Source organism: Theropithecus gelada, chromosome 2 (assembly GCF_003255815.1).
Source record: "Theropithecus gelada isolate Dixy chromosome 2, Tgel_1.0, whole genome shotgun sequence".
Lineage (NCBI taxonomy): Eukaryota > Metazoa > Chordata > Mammalia > Primates > Cercopithecidae > Theropithecus > Theropithecus gelada.
The window spans coordinates 87,719,412-87,739,840 of NC_037669.1; the positions used below are offsets into that span (position 1 = coordinate 87,719,412).

A 20,429-nucleotide genomic window follows, 5' to 3' on the forward strand; every position below is an offset into this window, starting at 1 on the left:
AAAAAAAAAAAAAAAAAAAAAAAAAAAAAAAAAAAAAAAAAAAGACACATCAGTTATGAAAATAGGTATTAAAATTTTTAAACATGTGTTTGTAATGAAACAGGCATTTAAAAGAAGATGAGCCGGGCGCGGTGGCTCACGCCTGTAATCCCAGCACTTTGGGAGGCCGAGGCGGGCGGATCACAAGGTCAGGAGATCGAGACCACGGTGAAACCTCGTCTCTACTAAAAATACAAAAAATTAGCCGGGCGCGGTTGTGGGCGCCTGTAGTCCCAGCTACTCGGGAGGCTGAGCCAGGAGAATGGCGGGAACCTGGGAGGCGGAGCTTGCAGTGAGCTGAGATCCGGCCACTGCACTCCAGCCTGGGCGACAGAGCGAGACTCCGTCTCAAAAAAAAAAAAAAAAAAAAAAAAAAAAAAATAAAAGAAGATGAGCTTGGGGCATCTTGTAGTGCCAGAAAGTTAAAAAGTGCTCAAAAACAAAACCAAACCAAACACACAGTGATGGGGATGTGTGAAAAGGTCACATGAACACCCAATGGCGAATGCAATTTGAGCAACAAAATAAAGTATTATTACATTGTAACGCAAAGTATCAAGTACATGTCTAGGAGTCCATACTAAATGATTGAACAGGCTGTGCACGGTGGCTCACGCCTGTAATCCCAGCATTTTGGGAGGCCGAGGCGGGTGGATCACCGGAGGTCAGGAGTTCGAGACCAGCCTGACCAACATGGTGAAACCCTGTCTCTACTAAAAATACAAAATTAACCGGGCATGGTGGCTGGTGCATGCCTGTAATCCCAGCTACTTGGGAGGCTGAGGCAGGAGAATCACTTGAACCCGGCAGGTGGAGGTTGCAGTGAGCTAAGATTGCGCCATTGCTCTCCACCCTGGGCAACAAGAGCAAAACTCCGTTTCACAAACAAACAAACAAACAAACAAAAAGATTGACTAAATAAATGAACAGGAGAGAATAGGTAAATCTCCCATGCAGAACCATTCCAAATAATTTATGTAGATACTCCATCCTCAAGGAGTTGCATAAAAATCCCTACTTAACTGTAGGCTCCACATAGTGACTTCCCTTTGGAAGGTGTAGTATGAAAAGAGGAAAAGCCCGGGCACAGTGGCTCACACCTGTAATCCTAGAACTTTGGTAGGCTGAGGTGGGTGGATCTCAAGGTCAGGAGTTCGAAACCAGCCTGGCCAACATAGTGAAACCCCATCTCTACTAAAAAATAATTAGCTGGTGTGGTGGTGCACATCTGTAATCCCAGCTACTTAGAGACTGAGGCAGGAGAATTGCTTGAACCCGGGAGGCAGAGGTTGCAGTGAACCAAGATTGTACCACTGCATTCCGGCCTGGGCAACAGAGTACAACTCCATCTCAAAAAAATAAAAAATAAAAAATAAAAAATAAAGAAAGAAAGAAAAGAAAAGGGGGGAAAAGGGTAACTTTACAGTGGAGAAATCTGACAAAACCTTCCTCAGCCAACTGATCAAAGTCAACCTCAGTAGTGACAGGTCATGTTGATACTATGTAACTTTGATATGATGTGATGAAAATGACACTTCATCCGTATCTTCCTCCCCAAAACCCATAACCCCAGTCTAATCATGAGAAAAACATCAGAACAATCCCAGTTGAGAGACACTCTGCAAAATACTTGACCAGTACTCCTCAGAACTGTCAAGGTCTTCAGACTCAAGGAAAGTCTGCCACTCTGTCACAACCAAGAGGAACCTAAGGAGATATGACACCATGCAATGTGGTATCCTGGAACAGAAAAGACAAGAAAATCTGAATAAAATTTGGGCTTTAGTCAATAATGATGTATCAATATTAATTCTTTAATTGTGACAAATTTGCTGTACTAATGTGTTAATAGTAGGAGAAAGTAGGTTTGGGATATATGAGACTCTATATTATCTTTACAATTTTTCTGTAAGTCTAAAACTATTCTAAACTAAAAGCCTATTTAAGAAAGAAGCTGGCTGGGTGTGGTGGCTTACGCCTGTAATCTCAGCACTTTACGAGGCCAAGGTGGGCAGATCCCTTGAGCCCAGGAGTTCAGGACCAGCCTTGGCAACATGGTGAAACCTCATCTCTTAAAAAAAATAAAAAAAAATTAGCCAGGCATGGTGGTGCATGCCTGTAGTCTCAGCTACTTGGAAGGCTGAGGTGGGAGGATTACCTGAGCCCAGGGAGGTAGGGGCAGTGAGCCATGATCATGCCACTGCAGAGAGTGAGACCCTGTCTCAAAAAAAAAAAAAAAAAAAAAAAAAAGGCTGGGCATGGTGGCTCATGCCTGTAATCCCAGCATTTTGGGATGCTGAGGCAAGCAGATCACAAGGTCAGGAGTTCGAGACCAGCCTGACCAACTTGGTGAAACCCTGTCTTTGCTAAAAATACAAAATTAGCCTGGCATAGTGGCATGTGCCTGTAATCCCAGCTACTCAGGAGGCTGAGGAAGGAGAATCGCTTGAACCCGAGAGGCGGAGATTGCAGTGAGCTGAGATTATGCCACTGCACACCAGCCTGGGCAACAGAGTGAGACTCCCTCTCAAACAAAAAAAAAAAAAAAGAAAGAAAGAAAAAGAAAAAAAAGCAAAAAGAGGCCGGGCACGGTGGTGGGCGCGGTGGCTCACACTTGTAATCTCAGCACTTTGGGCGGCCGAGGTGGGCGGATCACGAGGTCAACAGACTGTCTCAAAAAAAAAAAAAAAAAAAAAAAGAAAAAAAGGGAAAAAAGAAGTAAACCAGTTATTTAGTGGAGAATGACTGATTAGGCCCAGATGAAGAATAGAACATTTCAAAGTTGGACTTTCCAGCCTAAAAAAATAGGCTATTAACATCAGTGGAGACTAAAAATACAAAGAGTAAGAAATAGTTAATAGGTGTGTGTGTGTGTATGCATGCACTGTCCTGTTAGCTAAGCAAGTACCCACAACGCCAACTGTATACAGAGGTAGGGGCAGCTGACATCTGGGTGACAAAAACTACCCCCTTCCAAGCTCCCCTTCCGCCCACTGAATCTGAAGTCGAGAGGGCACTGTTAGGGGCCATTACTCTCAGTTTAGATAGTGTTTCTCACACTTGAGTATACAAATAGACTCCTTAAGAAAATATATTAATACTACCACAGATCCCTAAGAATTTGCCTAGTGACCCAAGTTACAGAAACTCTAGGTTTAGAACTAAAGTCTTAATCTAGGGAGCATCTTTCAGTTATGAATTGTCACTGCAAGAGTTGAATCTTTAGAATGGGTTAAATATTGTGTTTTATATGAAAGCTCACAATTAAAAAATGTTCCTGTTACTTGTAGAGCTCTGACAAAATTTCCCTGGATAGCCAGATAAGCAAGGATAGGATTGAGTGGTCAAACCCAAGAGAAAGGAAATGAAGAAAAAGGGCATAATTGTGGGGAGCCCTAGGAGGACAGCTGTGCAGGAACTCTAGGAGCAGCCAGCCCAGGAGCAGGTGGCTCTGGGAGGCAGGTCTTCAGGAAAAGAAGTGCAGCTGATAGTGATCTGATGCCTGGCCTATGAGGAAAACTGCATTTTGAGACATTTTGTTGATCATTTGCAACATTTGAGAAGAATGAGCAATAGGTATATACCAAAAAAGCAGCAGTTATTACTTTCAGAAAAAAACATTGTACAAAAGAGGAAAAGTATAGTGTACTGCTTGGCTCAGTGTGAACAGTATTTCTAGCATCATAATAATATAAACACTGAAAGTTAACGAAAATTGCGATACAATTATCTGAGGCGAATGAAGATGGGAAGATTATGTTTTTTTAATTTAATTTTTTTTTGAGACAATCTTGCTCTGTTGCCCAGGCTGGAGTGTAGTGGCACGATCTCGACTCACTGCAACCTCTGCCACCCAGGCTCAAGCAATTCTCCTGCCTCAGCCTCCCAAGTAGCTGGGATTATAGGCACCCACCACTATGCCCAGCTAATTTTTGTGTTTTTAGTAGAGATGGGGTTTCACCATATTGGCAAAGCTGGTATTGAACTCCTGACCTTAAGTGATCTGCCTGCCTCGGCCTCCCAAAGTGCTGGGATTAACGGGCATGAGCCACCGTGCCCAGTCAAAAATGAGAAGATTGTAAAAGTGCTAACTCTTTATGTAACATAATAGAAAGTCAATAATGTCTAAGATTAATAAATTAAGAAACAGCTTTAAAAAATGGGAAGTAGTTGCCTTTAGAGAGTAGGAATGGAAGTAGGGAAGGGTAAATCAAAACTGTTTTTCATTATAATCCTTTTAGTACTATTAGACTTTTAAAAGTCTGTGTTACTTTGCGTGTATACTTTGATAATAACAGAAAGACACAGCCAGCCTCCATTTGATTTCAAGTGAATTTGCTCAAATCTGAAGACACTCATTGCATACACACCTTGGATATAAGTCTTTAGGGTATACAACGTTTGGAATGAGAACATTGTCTTCCTCTGTTAGTGGCGATGATACAGTGGCAAGATGTTGAGAACTGTCTGGTTCTGAATTCTCCCCACTAACCAAATCCCATGAAATCATTAAAAATATAAAAATGTAAGATAGGCTTTGTTCAATTTCTCGCTAGGCCTTCTGCCAGATTCCCATCCTAGTTGTCTTGCCTGTTTTTGTTTGAGATGGAGTCTTGCTCTGTCGCCCAGGCTGGAGTGCAGTGGCACAATCTCCGCTCACTGCAACCTCCACCTCCCGGATTCAAGTGATTCTCCTGCCTCAGCCTCCCAAGTATCTGGGATTACAGGCGCCTGCCACCATGCCCAGCAAATTTTTGTATTTTCAGTAAAGATGGGGTTTCACCATGTTGGCTAGGCTGGTCTCGAACTCCTGACCTCAAGTGATCTGTCTGCCTTGGCCTCCCAAAGTGCTGGGATTACAGGCATGAGCCAGTGCGCCCGGCCACCTTGCCTAATTTGAATGTCCTGGCATGCAAATTCATAGTTAAACTCTGGACGGAAATGCTCAAACCACCAGGCAGTGAGGGTTTGGGCTCACTCATGCTGTGGAAGTATGCTGAAGCCCACACCAGTCTGGAAAGAATGGAGTCCCTTATGTCCCATGTATAAGCATGGCAGTCCCTGACTTGTTTGAGTCCAGGGCCCCAAGCCTTGCAACAAGGGCCTATACTCCATCCAGTGTGGACTGCTATGCTGGCTCACCTCCCTAAAGAGAACCTGTGTACTTATTATTTGCACAATGATTGATGAAGATTCTCTGCCCCTGTAATGCCAATTTCTGTATAAACAGGTTTCCTTCCCTCCAAAGAAACATGTCTATATTCTAAGCTAAAAGTTCTACATTAATTCCCTGAATTTTATGGATTAGGAGGGTGAGTTTTCTTATTCTTGTACTCTACCCCCTAGAATCTTTACTACCCACGCAAATTTCAGAATGAATTTATAAGGAGACACCAATGGAGAGAACACCTTTATTGCAAAACAACAAACATGGGTGAAGAAGAGGCATGTGAAAACCAGATTAAGGTGGAAGAATCTTGGTGGGAGGAGAGGAGGAGAAAGCAGAGGCACTCTTGTAGCCATAAACTCATTTCCTTGTTGGCGTCTGGGCTGCTCCCTCCTCATGCTCCCCTGAGACTTCTCTTTGCTTGGCTCATAGACTCACTGCTGGTCCTGCTTCCTTGTCTCACAGTCCCAGAGTGTTCCCTCCCCAAACCCGATGGAGGAGCACAGCTTCATACCCTATTGTGCGGGATAGCAGCTACTCAGAAGGTGTTACTTGGAGGAGCACAGCTTCATACCCTATTGTGCGGGATAGCAGCTACTCAGAAGGTGTTACTTGGATTTTTTGCAGCTGTTAGTGATTCTGACACCCTTGGACCTCCAGGAGTGGCTCCTCCTGCTACGAGAGGACTCTGGCTTTTCTAATAAGGAAGGTTCTGGCCAATCCGTCCAAGAAAGGCCCGGATTCTCTTCCAGGGTGTTGTCTCTGCAGAAATGCTCCTCAGGGTGGAAGGTGCTGCTGCAGCAAGGGATGTCCCCTGAGTTTTCAGGTATGTAGTCTGTGGTGAGAGAAAGGCAGGAGAGGAAAACTCAAGCTTCTGCTTCTCCCAGGCACAGGTCCTTAAGCTCCTCTCTAGCCACTTTCCTTCCAAAGTCAAAGGAACCAACTATTAATCCCTCTCTGGTGGGATGCCTTCCTCCTTCCCCAGGCACCACAAGTCCCTACAGCCCGCTCCTTGTTCTGAGGCTGGCCCATCCCTCCAGCCTCACCTGTGGCTGCAGCAGGTGAACACTCCTCACACTCCCATTTCTTACTGTTGGATCTAAGAGAGGAGCAGTCCCTGTGGGTTCCGTGGGATCCGCATGTATCACACAGAATGAGGCACCACCTCCTACAGGAAGAGCCCAAGAAGGATTGTGGAGACATACAGAACACTAACTGCCATTCTTGGATGTTTGCTATGGGCCAGGCATTTTTTACGGCACATTTTACCCACCATGAATGTATGGCTCAGAGGGGATGAGTGCTGATCCCGGGAGCCTGCCATCAGTCATAACCCCTTGAAAGGTAGATTAGGAAAGGAATTGGCTCTGAATGTCTCTCCACTGGGCACAAGGTGAGTGGATCTTGCAGGGGAGACCTGTTCACTTGCACACAAGTGAGTCAGGGATTGGTCAAGAATGAGACTTAGCAACTGTGTTTATCCTAAGGTCTGCATACAAGAGTGAATTTCTTACTTCTAGTAACTGTGCCAAGGTCTAACTCTAAGATAGCACTGGTGAGAGCTCTTTCTAGCCAGAATCCTTCTCCTACCCTTCATCCTCAAAGCTGTCTCTGCCTTGTTCATACAGACAGATGGGGGCATCACAGTGCTGATAGCGCTGATATAAGTCTGAGAAAGCCCCTGGCTCGAGTTCCCAGGCAGCATCTCTGCAGTGGGAGAAAAAACAGTGAATAAGAACATAACAGGTTGGTGAAACTTTTGTCCATCAGGGAGGAATTAGGAAGAACCCCAAGCTAAGCACAGTAAGAGTTCAGTAGGCTGCCCGAACACTTCCAACAAGGCTGGTCAAGTGGCCTGGCAGTGGGAGAGGGTTGAAGCAGGATGAATGGAACATGCATGTGGGTTCCTTAGTTCCACTGTGGAATCCAAGAACTCAACCACCCAGGGAATTCTGATTCCCCAAATGCCCTTTTTAGCAACAAGCACCCGCTTCCCCCACAAACTTCTTTCCCCTCCCTTGTTTTGATAATTGAAAAGCACTCCCTCCTCCCCTTCCTTCTTCACTATCAGTGCCTCTGCTGCTCTCATTCTCTGAACTATCCTCTCACTCACCTCCTCTCTAGAAATCTAGGCAACCCTCTCCCTGGCTCAGTTCCTGCTCTGAGGTTCCCACTACCTGTCTGGAATATGAATTCCCATTCTCAGCATTTCTTGAGGAAATTCTTTTCGATTGTTACACTGTGGACATTTGAAGAAATGCTTTGCTGATGTGTGGGCATATTTCTGTAAGAGAAACAGGTAAGAGCTTTGTGTTTATAAAAACCCTTTGACTACCTTCTTTCCCCTCCCACCCTCACCCCCACAAAGAGGATGTTGCTAAGAGAGTTTGACTGACGGTACGGGAAAAGGAGTTTGGGTGGGCTAGGGTGAGGACTGCAAATCCAGGTGTCAGACCTGGGACCAAAATACTTTCAAGAGAATTCCCAGGAGTGCCTCAGCCGTCATCTCTGGCCATGGGGCTCAGCAGTACTAAGTAGGGGTCAGGTACCTGGATACACATTTGCCTTTTCTTTCATCCCAGGAAGTGAGGCTGACAGGGAGGCTCCTCAGCTCATTCTGGGATGAGCCCATTTGCTCTAGCAATGCCGAAGATTTTGCTTATTCTAAATCTTATGTGTGAGGTCCTATAGGTCAGGAATGACCACAGACTGGACTGACTTTCTTCTAACTGCCTGAAACCAGCCCTGAATACAGGCCTCCAGCATGGAGCACCAAAGCTGAGGCACGCCTGAGGCACGCCCAGGGTGCTCTGGTTCCAGGCAGAGAACCAGGGCAATGGTGGAAGGGCCCCAGGGCAGAAAAAGCCCCACCTGTATGCACTTGCGGTGGTAGATGGCTTGACTACAACATGGGCTCTGGATGTTCTCAACACTCTGTTGGGATAAGTCTTCACAACACAAGATGCAACTTTCCTCCCCCATATTCCCATGTTGGATGTTCTGTGCTGGGCGATGTTTGTCACAAAATGATCTGTGGCAGGTAAACAGACTTGGTTTCTGGTTTGTCATCAATGCAGTTTCCCAATGGCCCACTCTAGGAGGGGCAGCCAGCCACCCGGGTTGGTGCCCAGTGAACCTCCACACTCATGAGGAAGAGGAGAGGCAGGGTAAAGAACAGCCACATGCCTTCTCATGGCTGCTCACCTACTGAGCAAAGTTCCCAGAACTGTCTCCATAGCCTCTTGTTCCTGAAAGCCCCACTTAGTGCTGAGCAGCTGTCTAAGTACCCCAGCTGTTTGTAATTTAAGGAGGGGCAGGAAGCAAGAAGAAACCCCTGTGAAATCTCCAAGTCAAGACACTGTTTCTTATTACTGAATGGAGGGACAGATTCACTGGTGAATCAAAACAGGCCTGCTTGTGAGAAATGGACTCTGATTTCATTAGTGGCTGAATAACAAGTTGCAAAAAGGAAGCCGGACTTTTCCCCTTCCTCACTCACTTGTACTCTCCAAAAAATTGTGAAAGGCAACCCTTTTCTTGGCCACAAGGCAGATGGAAGTTTCTGATGCACTGATCCTTCTGGCAGTTGATAGCAGCTCCCTTTTTCTTGCACACAAAGCAGATCTGCAAATGAGTTCCCAGACAGTGCTCAGGACCCCAAGAAAGGCAAATAGACACAGTGTGGGACATTTTTCTATTAAATGGAAGTTTTGTGAAATAATAGCCATTCCCTTTCCTCGGTGGTCCTGAATGCTCTGGGGCACCTGGAAGCTGAGCTTCAAGCAGCACTGAGTTCTTTCCTGTTTTCTCAAGATGTTTCTCCCTCTTCTCACTTAGGACACCATACCCCAGAGGAATATGGGACTTAAGGACTAGTTGGAAAATCCAAGAGTCCTTTGATGTCTAAACTAGGAAGTAGGGAAGAGAATAGAAACAGGAATGATGGGTGAGGTATGAAAAGAGGCCTACCCCAAGGTCCTCACTTCAGGGGATTCTAACCTTCCTAGAAGCCCGAGCTGCCTCCTTTTTGATATCTTCAGGCAGGAATCCATGGAAACCTCTGTTGGACTGGCCCCTCTGAGGCAGCTTACTAGATAAGATCTGGGGGGCAGTAGAACCAGGCTGTTAATATTGATCAGTGAAACAGTGCAGTGAGGTGAGGAGAAAGACAGGGTAACAGAGCTAAAGAATAGAGATTGGGCTGAGCGCGGTGGCTTATGCCTGAAATGCCAGCACTTTGGGAGGCCGAGGCGGGCAGATCACAAGGTCAGGAGATGGAGACCATCCTGGCTAACACGGTGAAACCCTGTCTCTACTAAAAATACAAAAAAAATTAGCTGGGCGTGTTGTCACGCGCCTGTAGTCCCAGCTACTCTGGAGGCTGAGGCAGGAGAATGGCATGAAACCAGGAGGGCGGAGCTTGCAGTGAGCCGAGATCGGGCCTCTGCACACCAGCCTGGGCGACAGAGCAAGACTCCGTCTCAAAAAAAAAAAAGAATAGAGCTTGGTGTGGAATATATATGCACTGACAGGGTAATTTATTTAATGAAAGCTTACATAGCACCAACCATGTGTTGAGTAGTCTAGGCGGTTTCAAATATTAACTCATTGAATCCTCCCAACAGCCCTAGGTGGTAGGTACTATTATTGTCCTTATTTTATAGGAGAGATGATGCGACTTGCTCAAGGCCACAGGACTCTGGAACCTGGACTCTTACTTTTGCTCTAGGCTGCCTCTCATTTACTGAGGGCTGCTATTGTGTGCTGGCACTTTGGGGGAAACATTTCCTTTGTATTTACTTATTTTATGCTTACAATCCTTGGCCAGGCACGGTGGCTCACGCCTGTAATTCTAGCACTTTGGGAAGCTGAGGCAGGCAGACCATCTGAGGTCAGGAGTTTGAGACCAGCCTGGCCAATATGGTGAAACCCTTTCTCTACTAAAAATACAAAAACTAGGGCATGGTGGTGCGCATGGTGGTGCGCACCTGTAATCCCAGCTAGTCTGAGGCAGGAGAATCACTTGAACCTGGGAGGCGGAGGTTGCACTGAGCCAAGATTGTACCACTATACTCTAGCCTGGGCAACAGAGTGAGACTCCATCTCAAAAAAAAAAAAAAATCCTGTAATGGCAGATGCTATTATGACCCTCATCTTACAGAGGAGGCCACTGAGGTGCAGTGTGGCAAGTGACACTGCCCGCCGGGGTTATAGGGCAAGGAGGAACAGAGCTGGCTATTCACACCCAGGCCCATGGAATCCACACTCTTACCCTTCCTGCTGCATCACCTCTTTTTTTTTTTTTTTTTTTGAGACGGAGTCTCGCTGTGTCGCCTAGGCTGGAGTGCAGTGGCGCGATCTTGGCTCACTGCAAGCTCCACCTCCCGGGTTCACGCCATTCTCCCGCCTCAGCCTCCCAAGTAGCTGGGACTACAGGCGCCCACCACCTCGCCCGGCTGGTTTTTTGTATTTTTAGTAGAGACGGGGTTTCACCATGTTAGCCAGGATAGTCTCGATCTCCTGACCTCGTGATCCACCCGCTTCGGCCTCCCAAAGTGCTGGGATTACAGGCTTGAGCCACCGCGCCCGGCCTGCATCACCTCTTAGTAAATACTCTTCTTAGAGTAATACAGGAAGAAAAACAGGGTTTTAATATCTCTTGATGTTGTCATTCTGTTGTCATTCATTCTAGTCAAATGATAGGGGAAGGAATTGGACTTTTGAAACATATATTTTAAAACTAATTATCCCAGGGCTTTGGGATAATATGAGTGATTTGTTTTCTTTATACTTTTAAGTATTATTCATGTTTTCTGCAATAAGCATGTATTGATTCTATAAACAGAAAAATCAATAGTGAAAGATCAGAAACAATCTAAATGTCCTTTAATCGGGATTTGTTCTGATACTTTTTGGCATACCTATAGCATGAAATACTAATTAGCTACTAAAAAGAAAAAAACTAAACCTATATGTTTTATATAGAAAGATGTCCGAGACATATATGATGGAAGAAAGCCAAGATACAAAGCACTCTGTATAATGTTTAATTTTTATGTAAAAAATGTATATGCTTGTAAATGCATCAAAATTACAACTAAGCCCTGACACCTGATAGGACTTACAAGAAAGGAAAATCACAGACCAATCTTTCTCATGAGCACAGATATAAAAATCAAACAAAACAGATGCAAACTGAATCCAGCACTGTATAAAAAGGACAATACATCATGACCAAGTAGGGTTTATACCAAGAATGCAAGATTAGTTTAACATTAGAGCATTTAGTTGATGTAACAAACTACATTAACAAAATTAAAGAGAAAAATCAAGATAATCTCAATAAATACAGGAAAAGTGACAAAATTCAACACCCATTCATGATACTCTGGGCAAACTATATATGAATAAAAGGGATCTTCAACCTGATAAAAACATCTATGAAAAAAAACCACAGCTAACATACTTTTATAGTGAAAAATTAGATGCTGTCCCCTGATGTTGGGAACAAGACAAAGATAACAACTCGCACCACTTCTATTCAACATTAGGTTGAAGGTCCTAGCCAATACAACAAGGCAAGAAGAAATAAAAGGCAAAGATTGAGAGGAAGAAGTAGAACTGTCTTTATTCACACATGACGTGGTTATGTGCATAGGGAATCCTGTGTACACAAGGCATTTACAACAAAATAAAAACAACTAACCAAACTGAATTTAACAAGATTATAGGATACAAATCAATATACAAAAATAAAATGCATTTCTATATGCCAGCAATAAACTTAAAAATGAAATAAAAATACTATTTACGATAGCATAACCACAAAATATTTAGGAATACATTTAACAAAAGATGTACAAGACTTCGTCACTAAAACTACAAAACATTGCTGAGATATATTTTAAAAGACCCAAATAAATGGAGAAATATACCATGTCCATGGATTGGAAGGTTCAATATTATTTGTCAATTCTTCACAAATTGACCTATAAATTCAATGCAATCCCAATCACAATCCCAGTAGACGTTTTTTTAAAGAAAAATTCACAAGCTTAATATAAACTTTATAAAGAAAGGACCTGATAGTCAAAACAATCTTGGAAAAGATTATAGAACTTAACAATACTGAATTTCAAGACACTACAAAGCCACAATAATGAAGACAGTGGGGATTGGTGTAAGAATAGATACACAGATAAATGACATAAACAGATCATCCAAATCCACAGATTGATTTTGACAAAGGCACCAAGGTAGTTCTATGGGTAGGCAAAGATTTCTTGTGACACACAAAAAGCACTGACCATAAAAGAAGAAATGGATAAACTGGGCTCCATTACAATCATTGTTCTTTGAAAGACACCATTAAGAAAATGAAAAGGCAAGCCAAAGACTAGGAAGAAAATAGTCTTAATACATACATTTGAAAAAGAATTTGTATCCGAAATATGTAAGCAATTCTTACAACTCAATAATAAAACCACTCAATTTTTTTTTTTTTTTTTTTTTGAGACGGAGTCTCGCACTGTCACCCAGGCTGGAGTGCGGTGGCGTGATCTCAGCTCACTGCAAGCTCTACTTCCCTGCTTCATGCCATTCTCCTGCCTCAGCCTCCGGAGTAGCTGGGACCACAGGCACCTGCCACCATGCCCGGCTAATTTTTTGTATTTTTAGTAGAGACGGGATTTCACCGTGTTAGCCAGGATGGTCTCGATCTCCTGACCTCATGATCCACCCGCCTTGGCCTCCCAAAATGCTGGGATTACAGGCATGAGCCACCATGCCCAGCCCGGCCCACATATTTTCTTTTGTTAAGTATCTGTACAAATATTTTTGCCCATTTAAAACATTGAGTGGTGGCCAGGCGCAGTGGCTCATGCCTGTAATCCCAGAACTTTGGGAGGCCAAGGTGGGTGGATCACGAGGTCAGGAGATCGAGACCATCCTGGCTAACATGGTGAAACTCCATCTCTACTAAAAATACAAAAAATTAGCCAGGCGTGGTGGCAGGTGCCTGTAGTCCCAGCTACTCAGGAGGCTGAGGCAGGAGAATGGCATGAACCCAGGAGGCAGAGCTTGCAGTGAGCCGAGATTGCACCACTGTACTCTAGCCTGGGCGACAGTGAGACTCTGTCTCAGGAAAAAAAAAAAAAAAAAAAAATATATATATATATATATATGTATGTATGTATATATGTGGTCCGGGTGTGGTGGCTGACGCCTGCAATCCCAGCACTTTGGGAGGCCAAGGCGGGCAGATCACGAGGTCAAGAGATCGAGACCATCCTGGTTAACACGGTGAAACCCCGTCTCTACTAAAAATACAAAAATTAGCCACGTGTGGTGGCGGGCGCCTGTAGTGCCAGCTACTTGGGAGGCTGAGGCAGGAGAATTGCTCCAACCCAGAAGGCGGAGGTTGCAGTGAACTGAGACCGTGCCACTGCACTCCAGCCTGGGCGACAGAGCAAAACTCCATCTCAAAAAAAAAAGAAAATATGTGAATGGCCAATAAACACATGAAAAGAAGCCTTAGTCATCAGAAAAATGGAAATTAAAACCACAATGAAATACCAATACACACCTAGAATGGCTAAAATTAAAAACACTGACAAAACAAAGTTTTGGCAAGAATACTGTGCAACTGGAATTCTTTTTTTTTTTTTTGAGACAAAGTCTGGCTCTGTAGCCCAGGCTGGAGTGCAGTGGCACGATCTCGGCTCACTGCAGCCTCCGCCTCCCGGGTTCACACCATTCTCCTGCTTCAGCCAGTAGCTGGGACTACAGGCGCCGCCATCACGCCTGGCTAATTTTTTTTGTATTTTTAGTAGGGACGGGATTTCACCGTGTTCGCCAGGATGGTCTCGATCTCCTGACCTTGTGATCCGCCCGCCTCGGCCTCCCAAAGTGCTGGGATTACAGGCGTGAGCCACCGCACCCGGCCACAGCTGGAATTCTTATATATTGCTGGTAGGAGTGTAAACTGGTACAACCACTTTGGACAGTGATGTGGCAACCTCACATAAAGTTAAATATCTAATTAGCATACAACTAGTAATTCCACTTCTAGGCATTTGCACAAAAGCAGTGAAAGCACATGTTCACAAAAAGACTTGTACACAAACGCTTAAAGTAGCTTTATTCATAATGGTCCTCAAATGGAAACAATTCACATGTTCATCAACAGGTGAACAGATAAGCAAATAGTAACTTATTCATGCAACCGAATACTACCAGGTAATAAAAAGGCACAAGCAACGAATACATGCAACAATATGGATGAATCTCCAAAACACCGTGTTGGGAGAAAAAAGCCAGATACAAAAGATTATAAACTGTATGATTTCATTTATATCAAGTAAAAGAATAGCCAAAAATAATCCATGGATCAGAACAGTGATTACGTCTAGTGGGATTGACTGGAAAAGGAGGCAGGAGTGAACTTTCTCGGATGATGAAAATGTTACTTATTTTGATTGGGGTGGTGGTTATGTGGGGACATACATTTATAAAAACTTATCGAACTGTGTCCTTAAAATTAGTGAATTTTATTTAAGACCAGCCTGGCTAACATGGTGAAACCCATCTCTACCAAAAATACAAAAATAGCCAGGCGTGGTGGCAGGTGCCTGTAATCCCAGCTACTTGGGAGGCTGAGGCAGGAGAATCACTTGAACCCGGGAGGCAGAAGTTGCAGTGAGCCGGGACTGCACCACTGTACTCCAGCCTGGGCGAGAGAGTGAGACTCCATTCTCAAAAAAAGAAAAAATGGTGAATTTTACAGTATGGAAGTCATACCTAATAAAAAAGAATATTAAGAAAAAAAAATTAGAAAGATGTTACAACTTTGATAGCATTTGTTTCTGAGGAGAGGGAGAAGGATTGGAAACATTGTTTAGGGAAGAGACCTTTTTACTGAACTTACTTTATACTGTCAGGATTTTATACCAGACACATATATTTTTGTTTTTTTGAGGCAGGGTCTTCCTCTATCACCCAGGCTGGAGTGTGGTAGTGTGATCACCGCTCACTGCAGCGTCCACCTCCAGCGCTCAAGTGATCCTCTTGCCTCAGCCTCTGGAGTTGCTGGGACTACAGGCGTTTGCCACCCTGCCCAACTTTTTTTTTTTTTTTAATTTTTTTTGTAGAGACACGTTTGCCCAGTCTCAAACTCCTGGGTTCAAGAGATCCTCCTGCCTTGGCCTCCCAAAATGCTGGGATTACAGGCGTGAGCCACTGCGCCCAGCCTAAAAATAGATTTTAAAAGAAAAAAGCTATTAAGAAAAACAAAAAAACAAGTCTGTGGATCTGAGGATGGATGTAACAGAGAACAGTCAGTACATCAAAAGCCATAGGATATTCAAAGCAAAGGAGGTCTCATACTCACAAGACAGAAATAATGCACGCTGATATTGTCTTTCTGAAGAAATTCCCCTAATTTTTCGGGATCCCCAGGTTCTTGAAGGCATAGCCAGCAAACTGGAAGAAAGGACACTCAGAATTTGGCTCAAGTTGACCATTAAGAATGGAAGGGAAGGGTGAGAATGTAATCATTCCTCTAAGTCAGGAAGGAGTAGAATACTAGGAAAAGGGTCACTTTGGCAAGAAGGCAGGTTGGGAGGAGGTCTTATTTGGTATCAATTAGGCTGTCACATAATTCTGGTTACAATGAACAAGTTGGCCACAACTGCTCACTTCACTTTTTTTGTTTTGTTTTATTCTAAAGTGACTTGAATAACTTGTTTCTTGAACTTCAAACATGGTAATTTAAAATGACAGTTCCTGAGTCCTCAAGATCTTAGAGAATCTGGGAAAGAACTAGGGCTGGGAGAAAGAGAAGCAGCAAGTGTACTGCCCCACACAGGTGGCCTTCTTTGCTGAGGGCTGGAGGCAGTGGCTGAACACAAGCTCCAGTCTTTCTTACCAGGCCCTGAAGACGGTTTCCTCTGGGTTACCCTCCTAGTCTTGGCAGATTTCCTATACAAGAGAAATAAGAAGCACGAGGTGTTCTTTGAGGACCTTGTTGATAACCTTTTTAACATTTCCCTTTTTTTTTTTTTTTTTTTGAGACGGAGTCTCGCTGTGTCGCCCAGGCTAGAGTGCAGTGGCCGGATCTCAGCTCACTGCAAGCTCCGCCTCCCGGGTTCACGCCATTCTCCTGCCTCAGCCTCCCAGCTGGGACTACAGGCGCCCGCCACTGCGCCCGGCTAATTTTTTCTATTTTTAGTAGAGACGGGGTTTCACCATGGTCTCGATCTCCTGACCTTGTGATCCGCCCGCCTCGGCCTCCCAAAGTGCTGGGATTACAGGCGTGAGCCACCGTGCCCGGCCTTTCCTATTTCATATATATATATATATATTTTTTTTTTCTTGAGACAGAGTCTGGCTCTGTTGCCCAGGCTGGAGGGCAGTAGCACGATCTCAGCTTACTGCAACCTCCGCCTCCTGGGTTCAAGCAATTCTCCTGCCTCGGCCTCCCGAGGAGCTGGGATTACAGGCACCTGCCACCACGCCCAGCTAATTTCTGTGTTTTCAGTAGAGACGGGGTTTCACCATGTTGACCAGGCTGGTCTAGAACTCCTGACCTCAGGTGATCCACCCGCCTCGGCCTCCCAAAGTGCTGACATTACAGGCGTGAGCCACTGTACCCGGCCATATTTCGTATTTTTTTTAAAGTGCAAAACATACTCTCACTGAGTTATTTGAGGGCAGGAACCAGACTGTAAGCATCTCTCTCTCCCCAGTGCCTGTTCTGCCTATGTTGCAATTAATGCAAGAGTAAACCCCCTTTTACTTTTTTACTGTTTCTTCTGCCAACTATTCTGAATCTCAGGTGGTACCAGCTTTACAAAGCATACTAAAATGAACCAAAATTGATAAAAGTATTTCCCGTTGTGAGGCACTATGCTTAGCACTTTACATGTATTGGCTCAATTAATCTACAGTAGCTCAATGAATCTACAGAACACTCTAAATACCATTATTATGTACATTTTCCAGATGAGGAAACTGAGATATAAAGAAACGAAGTGACTTCTGTCACAGTTGTTAGCAAGTGGCAGAGCTAGGATATGAATCTGGGTAGTAAGGTTCCAGAGTCAGCATTTTGCTACTAGGGACAGCACTGATAAGACAGGTATGACAGCTCCCAGCTCCCAGTGTATGCTTCCACACTGTCCAACCCCAACCCCCAAGACTATGACAAAGGGGGCAAAAAGTGCAACCTATACCACAGGCCATTGGACAGTTTCTCCCAAACTCCCTATGTCAACTCCTTCTACCTCAATCTTTGGCATTCCTTCTTTTCTTTTAGAGTCTTCATTCGCTGCTGTCTCTTTCTCCTATCTTGAATTCTTCTATATTATTTTGAGGACAACACAGGCTCTTCCAGCTATAAATATAAATGGGGTTTGGTAAGCAATTTGATTCTGTATTTGGTTATCAAGTTCCCCAGGGTCAAGGCAATGGTGCACTTCACCTCCCAACCCATGTGATGGAATAAAAGGGACTGTTCTAGGTACTTGACGTGTTAAGTCACAAAAACGCCATGCAATAGGTACCATTATTATCCCCATTTTCAAGATGAGGGGACTGAGACACAGGTTTAAGTATCCTGCCCAAGGTAAGAGTTAGTAAGTGATATAGGTAGGATTTGAACTCAAGTAGCCTGGCTCCAGAGGCCAACACTAACTCTCATGTTATACTGCTATCACACAGTAGCAAAAGAACTTAGAACCATTACTTGACCTAGCTAAATGGTTCTTTGTGCCTACAAAAGCACACATGAAGTAGCACTCAGGAAAAAAAGGCTCCTTTTGCACCTAAGTATGGGTGCCTTAATTCTACCCAGTAAAAGCTAGATAAGGTAGCTTTTTCCTAGGCAAAGGAGCCTGTGAGATTCGGGCTGCCTAAAAGCAAGAACTCCCTCTAGTGAGAGACAAGAGGTAACACTGACAAAACCCTCTAGGCTCTATCACTTTTTTTTTTTTTTTTTTGAGACGGAGTCTCGCTCTGTCGCCCAGGCTAGAGTGCAGTGGCCGGATCTCAGCTCACTGCAAGCTCCGCCTCCCGGGTTTACGCCATTCTCCTGCCTCAGCCTCCCGAGTAGCTGGGACTACAGGCGCCCGCCACCTCGCCCGGCTAGTTTTTTTGTATTTTTTAGTAGAGACGGGGTTTCACCGCATTAGCCAGGATGGTCTCGATCTCCTGACCTCGTGATCCGCCCGTCTCGGCCTCCCAAAGTGCTGGGATTACAGGCTTGAGCCACCGCGCCCGGCCTTTTTTTTTTTTTTTTTTTGAGACAGGGCCACTCATTGTTGCCCAGGCTGGAGTGCAGTGGGTGAGTGCGGGAAAGTGCCACTTTCCTAGGCTCAGATGATCCTCCTGACTCAGCCTCCCAAATAGCTGGGACCACAGGTGCCATGCCACCGCACCAGCTAATTTTTTTGCAGAAACGGGATTTTGCCATGTTGCCCAGGATGGTCTCCAACTCCTGGGCTCCAGCGATCCTCTCGCCTCAGCCTCCCAAAGTGCTGGGATTACAGGTATGAGCCACCAGGCCTGGCCTCTCCTATCAATTCTTTTCACCTAGGCTCAGGTGGCCACTGAGATATGGTTTGTTCCCAACTTTTGTCTCCATCTGAGCCGAGTACAATAGCCAAAGTGCAGAAGGTACCTTGTCTATTTCCAATGTCAGCCAACTCCGGCTGTTACCTGTTTTCATTAGTAAACAAACTAAAACAAATGTACAGTTTCACCGGTTAAGGGGGAGATCCCTGAAAGTGAAGGGGAACTAAAGAAAGAAAATCCACTGCTGTGAAGAAAGGACTGTCTAGTCAGGGGAGAGAAGGACAGCATTTCTTAGAAGGAGCGCTGGGTGAATCAGGTCACTCCAGAGACACTCCAGTATCCATGGCCTCCGATCACCACTGGAGATCAGGAATATCTTCAGGGACTGTATTCTGCATGAATAAGGACGACTGAGGAAATTACTGTTCAAGAAACCAAAGCCACCCTGCCCTCCCCTTCTTTGTGCTTGTTCTGTCTCCTCCTCTAATCCATGAGTTGCAGAAGCAATCACATCTGATGGCTTCTTCCTCAAGGAAAACATTGGACAGGCTGGAAGAGGAGAGAGAAGAGCATGTCCTGACCTTGCTATTCCCACAGGGGTCCATGTGAGCGGACTGCGGAGCAGTTCCCAGTTACTGGGGCTACCCCGACCATCCAGCAATAGAAATAAAACCTTGAAACTTCAGTTCTTTGCATCGCTGAGCCAAGACGTTCCTTGAGTAGGATTCTGTGCACACACTGTTAGTTACAAGACGTTACGATCATCTGAAGGGGGCGTTGCAAATACGGCTTCCACGAGCTGCCAGGCAGTGGCCTCCTAAACCGGCGGACGCTCCTCGAAACGCTTATCAAGTTGTTTCACTGGACAGGTGCTGGGTAAATGCTTGTTGAGAAAATCAAAAATAAATAAACGCGTTCGACTCGCCGCGGCAAGAATGATTTATTTGTAAAATACGTGTCGGTGTGATCACAACCGTTCCCGAGGTTCACAGCCGGAGAAGGGGCTCAAGGAGCATCCCGCGGATGCCAGACCAGGCTCATGTCGCGCCTGCCGGACGGCTAGTGCAGGGCCGGGCCGAGGTCGCCTCCGCCGCTCCTCCTCGCGGTAGCTCACCGGCCGCCGCTCCCGGCCAGAGCCACCCTCCCAGCTGTCTCTGAGGGCGCCGCTGTACCGGAGCTTTAGTCGTTGACACAGGCCGTGGTAGCTACCTCCGGGCGGCCGCCCTGCGCGGTGACTGCGCCGGCGAAGACGGCGAGATTGCAAACGGGGGCGGGTCACGCGGACTGTGACCCTCGGGAACCGCGGCAACGCCTACCGTTGGTAGAAAGGGACCGCTAACGGCCGCGCGCTAACGGCCGCGCGCCCGCCCCGCCCCTCCTTCCGCGCCTCAGCGCCCAGCACCACCCGCCCCCGCCCCTTCCCCTCGCCGCCCCCGCCCCTTCCCCTCGCCGCCCCCGCCCCTTCCCCTCGCCGCCCCCGCCCCTTCCTACTCGCCCGCGCCTAGCCCCGCCCATCCCCGCCTTTTTCCCTAGCCTGCCCCGCCCCTCCTCTCGCACCACCCGCGCCCAGCACTTCCCGGCCCCGCCTTTTCCCTTCTCCCGCCCTCGCCCCTCCTCTCCCTCCACCCGGGCCTAGTACTGCCCGGCCCCGCCC

The 20,429-nt window shown here is 45.7% G+C and overlaps 1 protein-coding gene across 1 annotated transcript; it reads right to left on the reverse strand.

Moving 5' to 3' along the window:
* Positions 1-5,436: 5,436 nt before the first annotated feature.
* Positions 5,437-20,075, reverse strand: PHF7 (PHD finger protein 7). The gene is made up of 13 exons (XM_025374947.1): positions 19,890-20,075; positions 19,449-19,834; positions 17,488-17,597; positions 16,131-16,183; positions 15,594-15,685; positions 9,206-9,307; positions 8,706-8,830; positions 8,078-8,237; positions 7,384-7,490; positions 6,797-6,913; positions 6,253-6,374; positions 5,774-6,041; positions 5,437-5,712 (listed from the first exon to the last, which is right to left on the reverse strand). The coding sequence occupies exons 3-12, from the start codon at positions 17,526-17,528 to the stop codon at positions 5,815-5,817; spliced, it is 1,146 nt and encodes a 381-aa protein (XP_025230732.1). The 5' UTR covers positions 17,529-17,597; positions 19,449-19,834; positions 19,890-20,075; the 3' UTR covers positions 5,437-5,712; positions 5,774-5,814.
* Between the last annotated feature and the right edge of the window lie 354 nt (positions 20,076-20,429).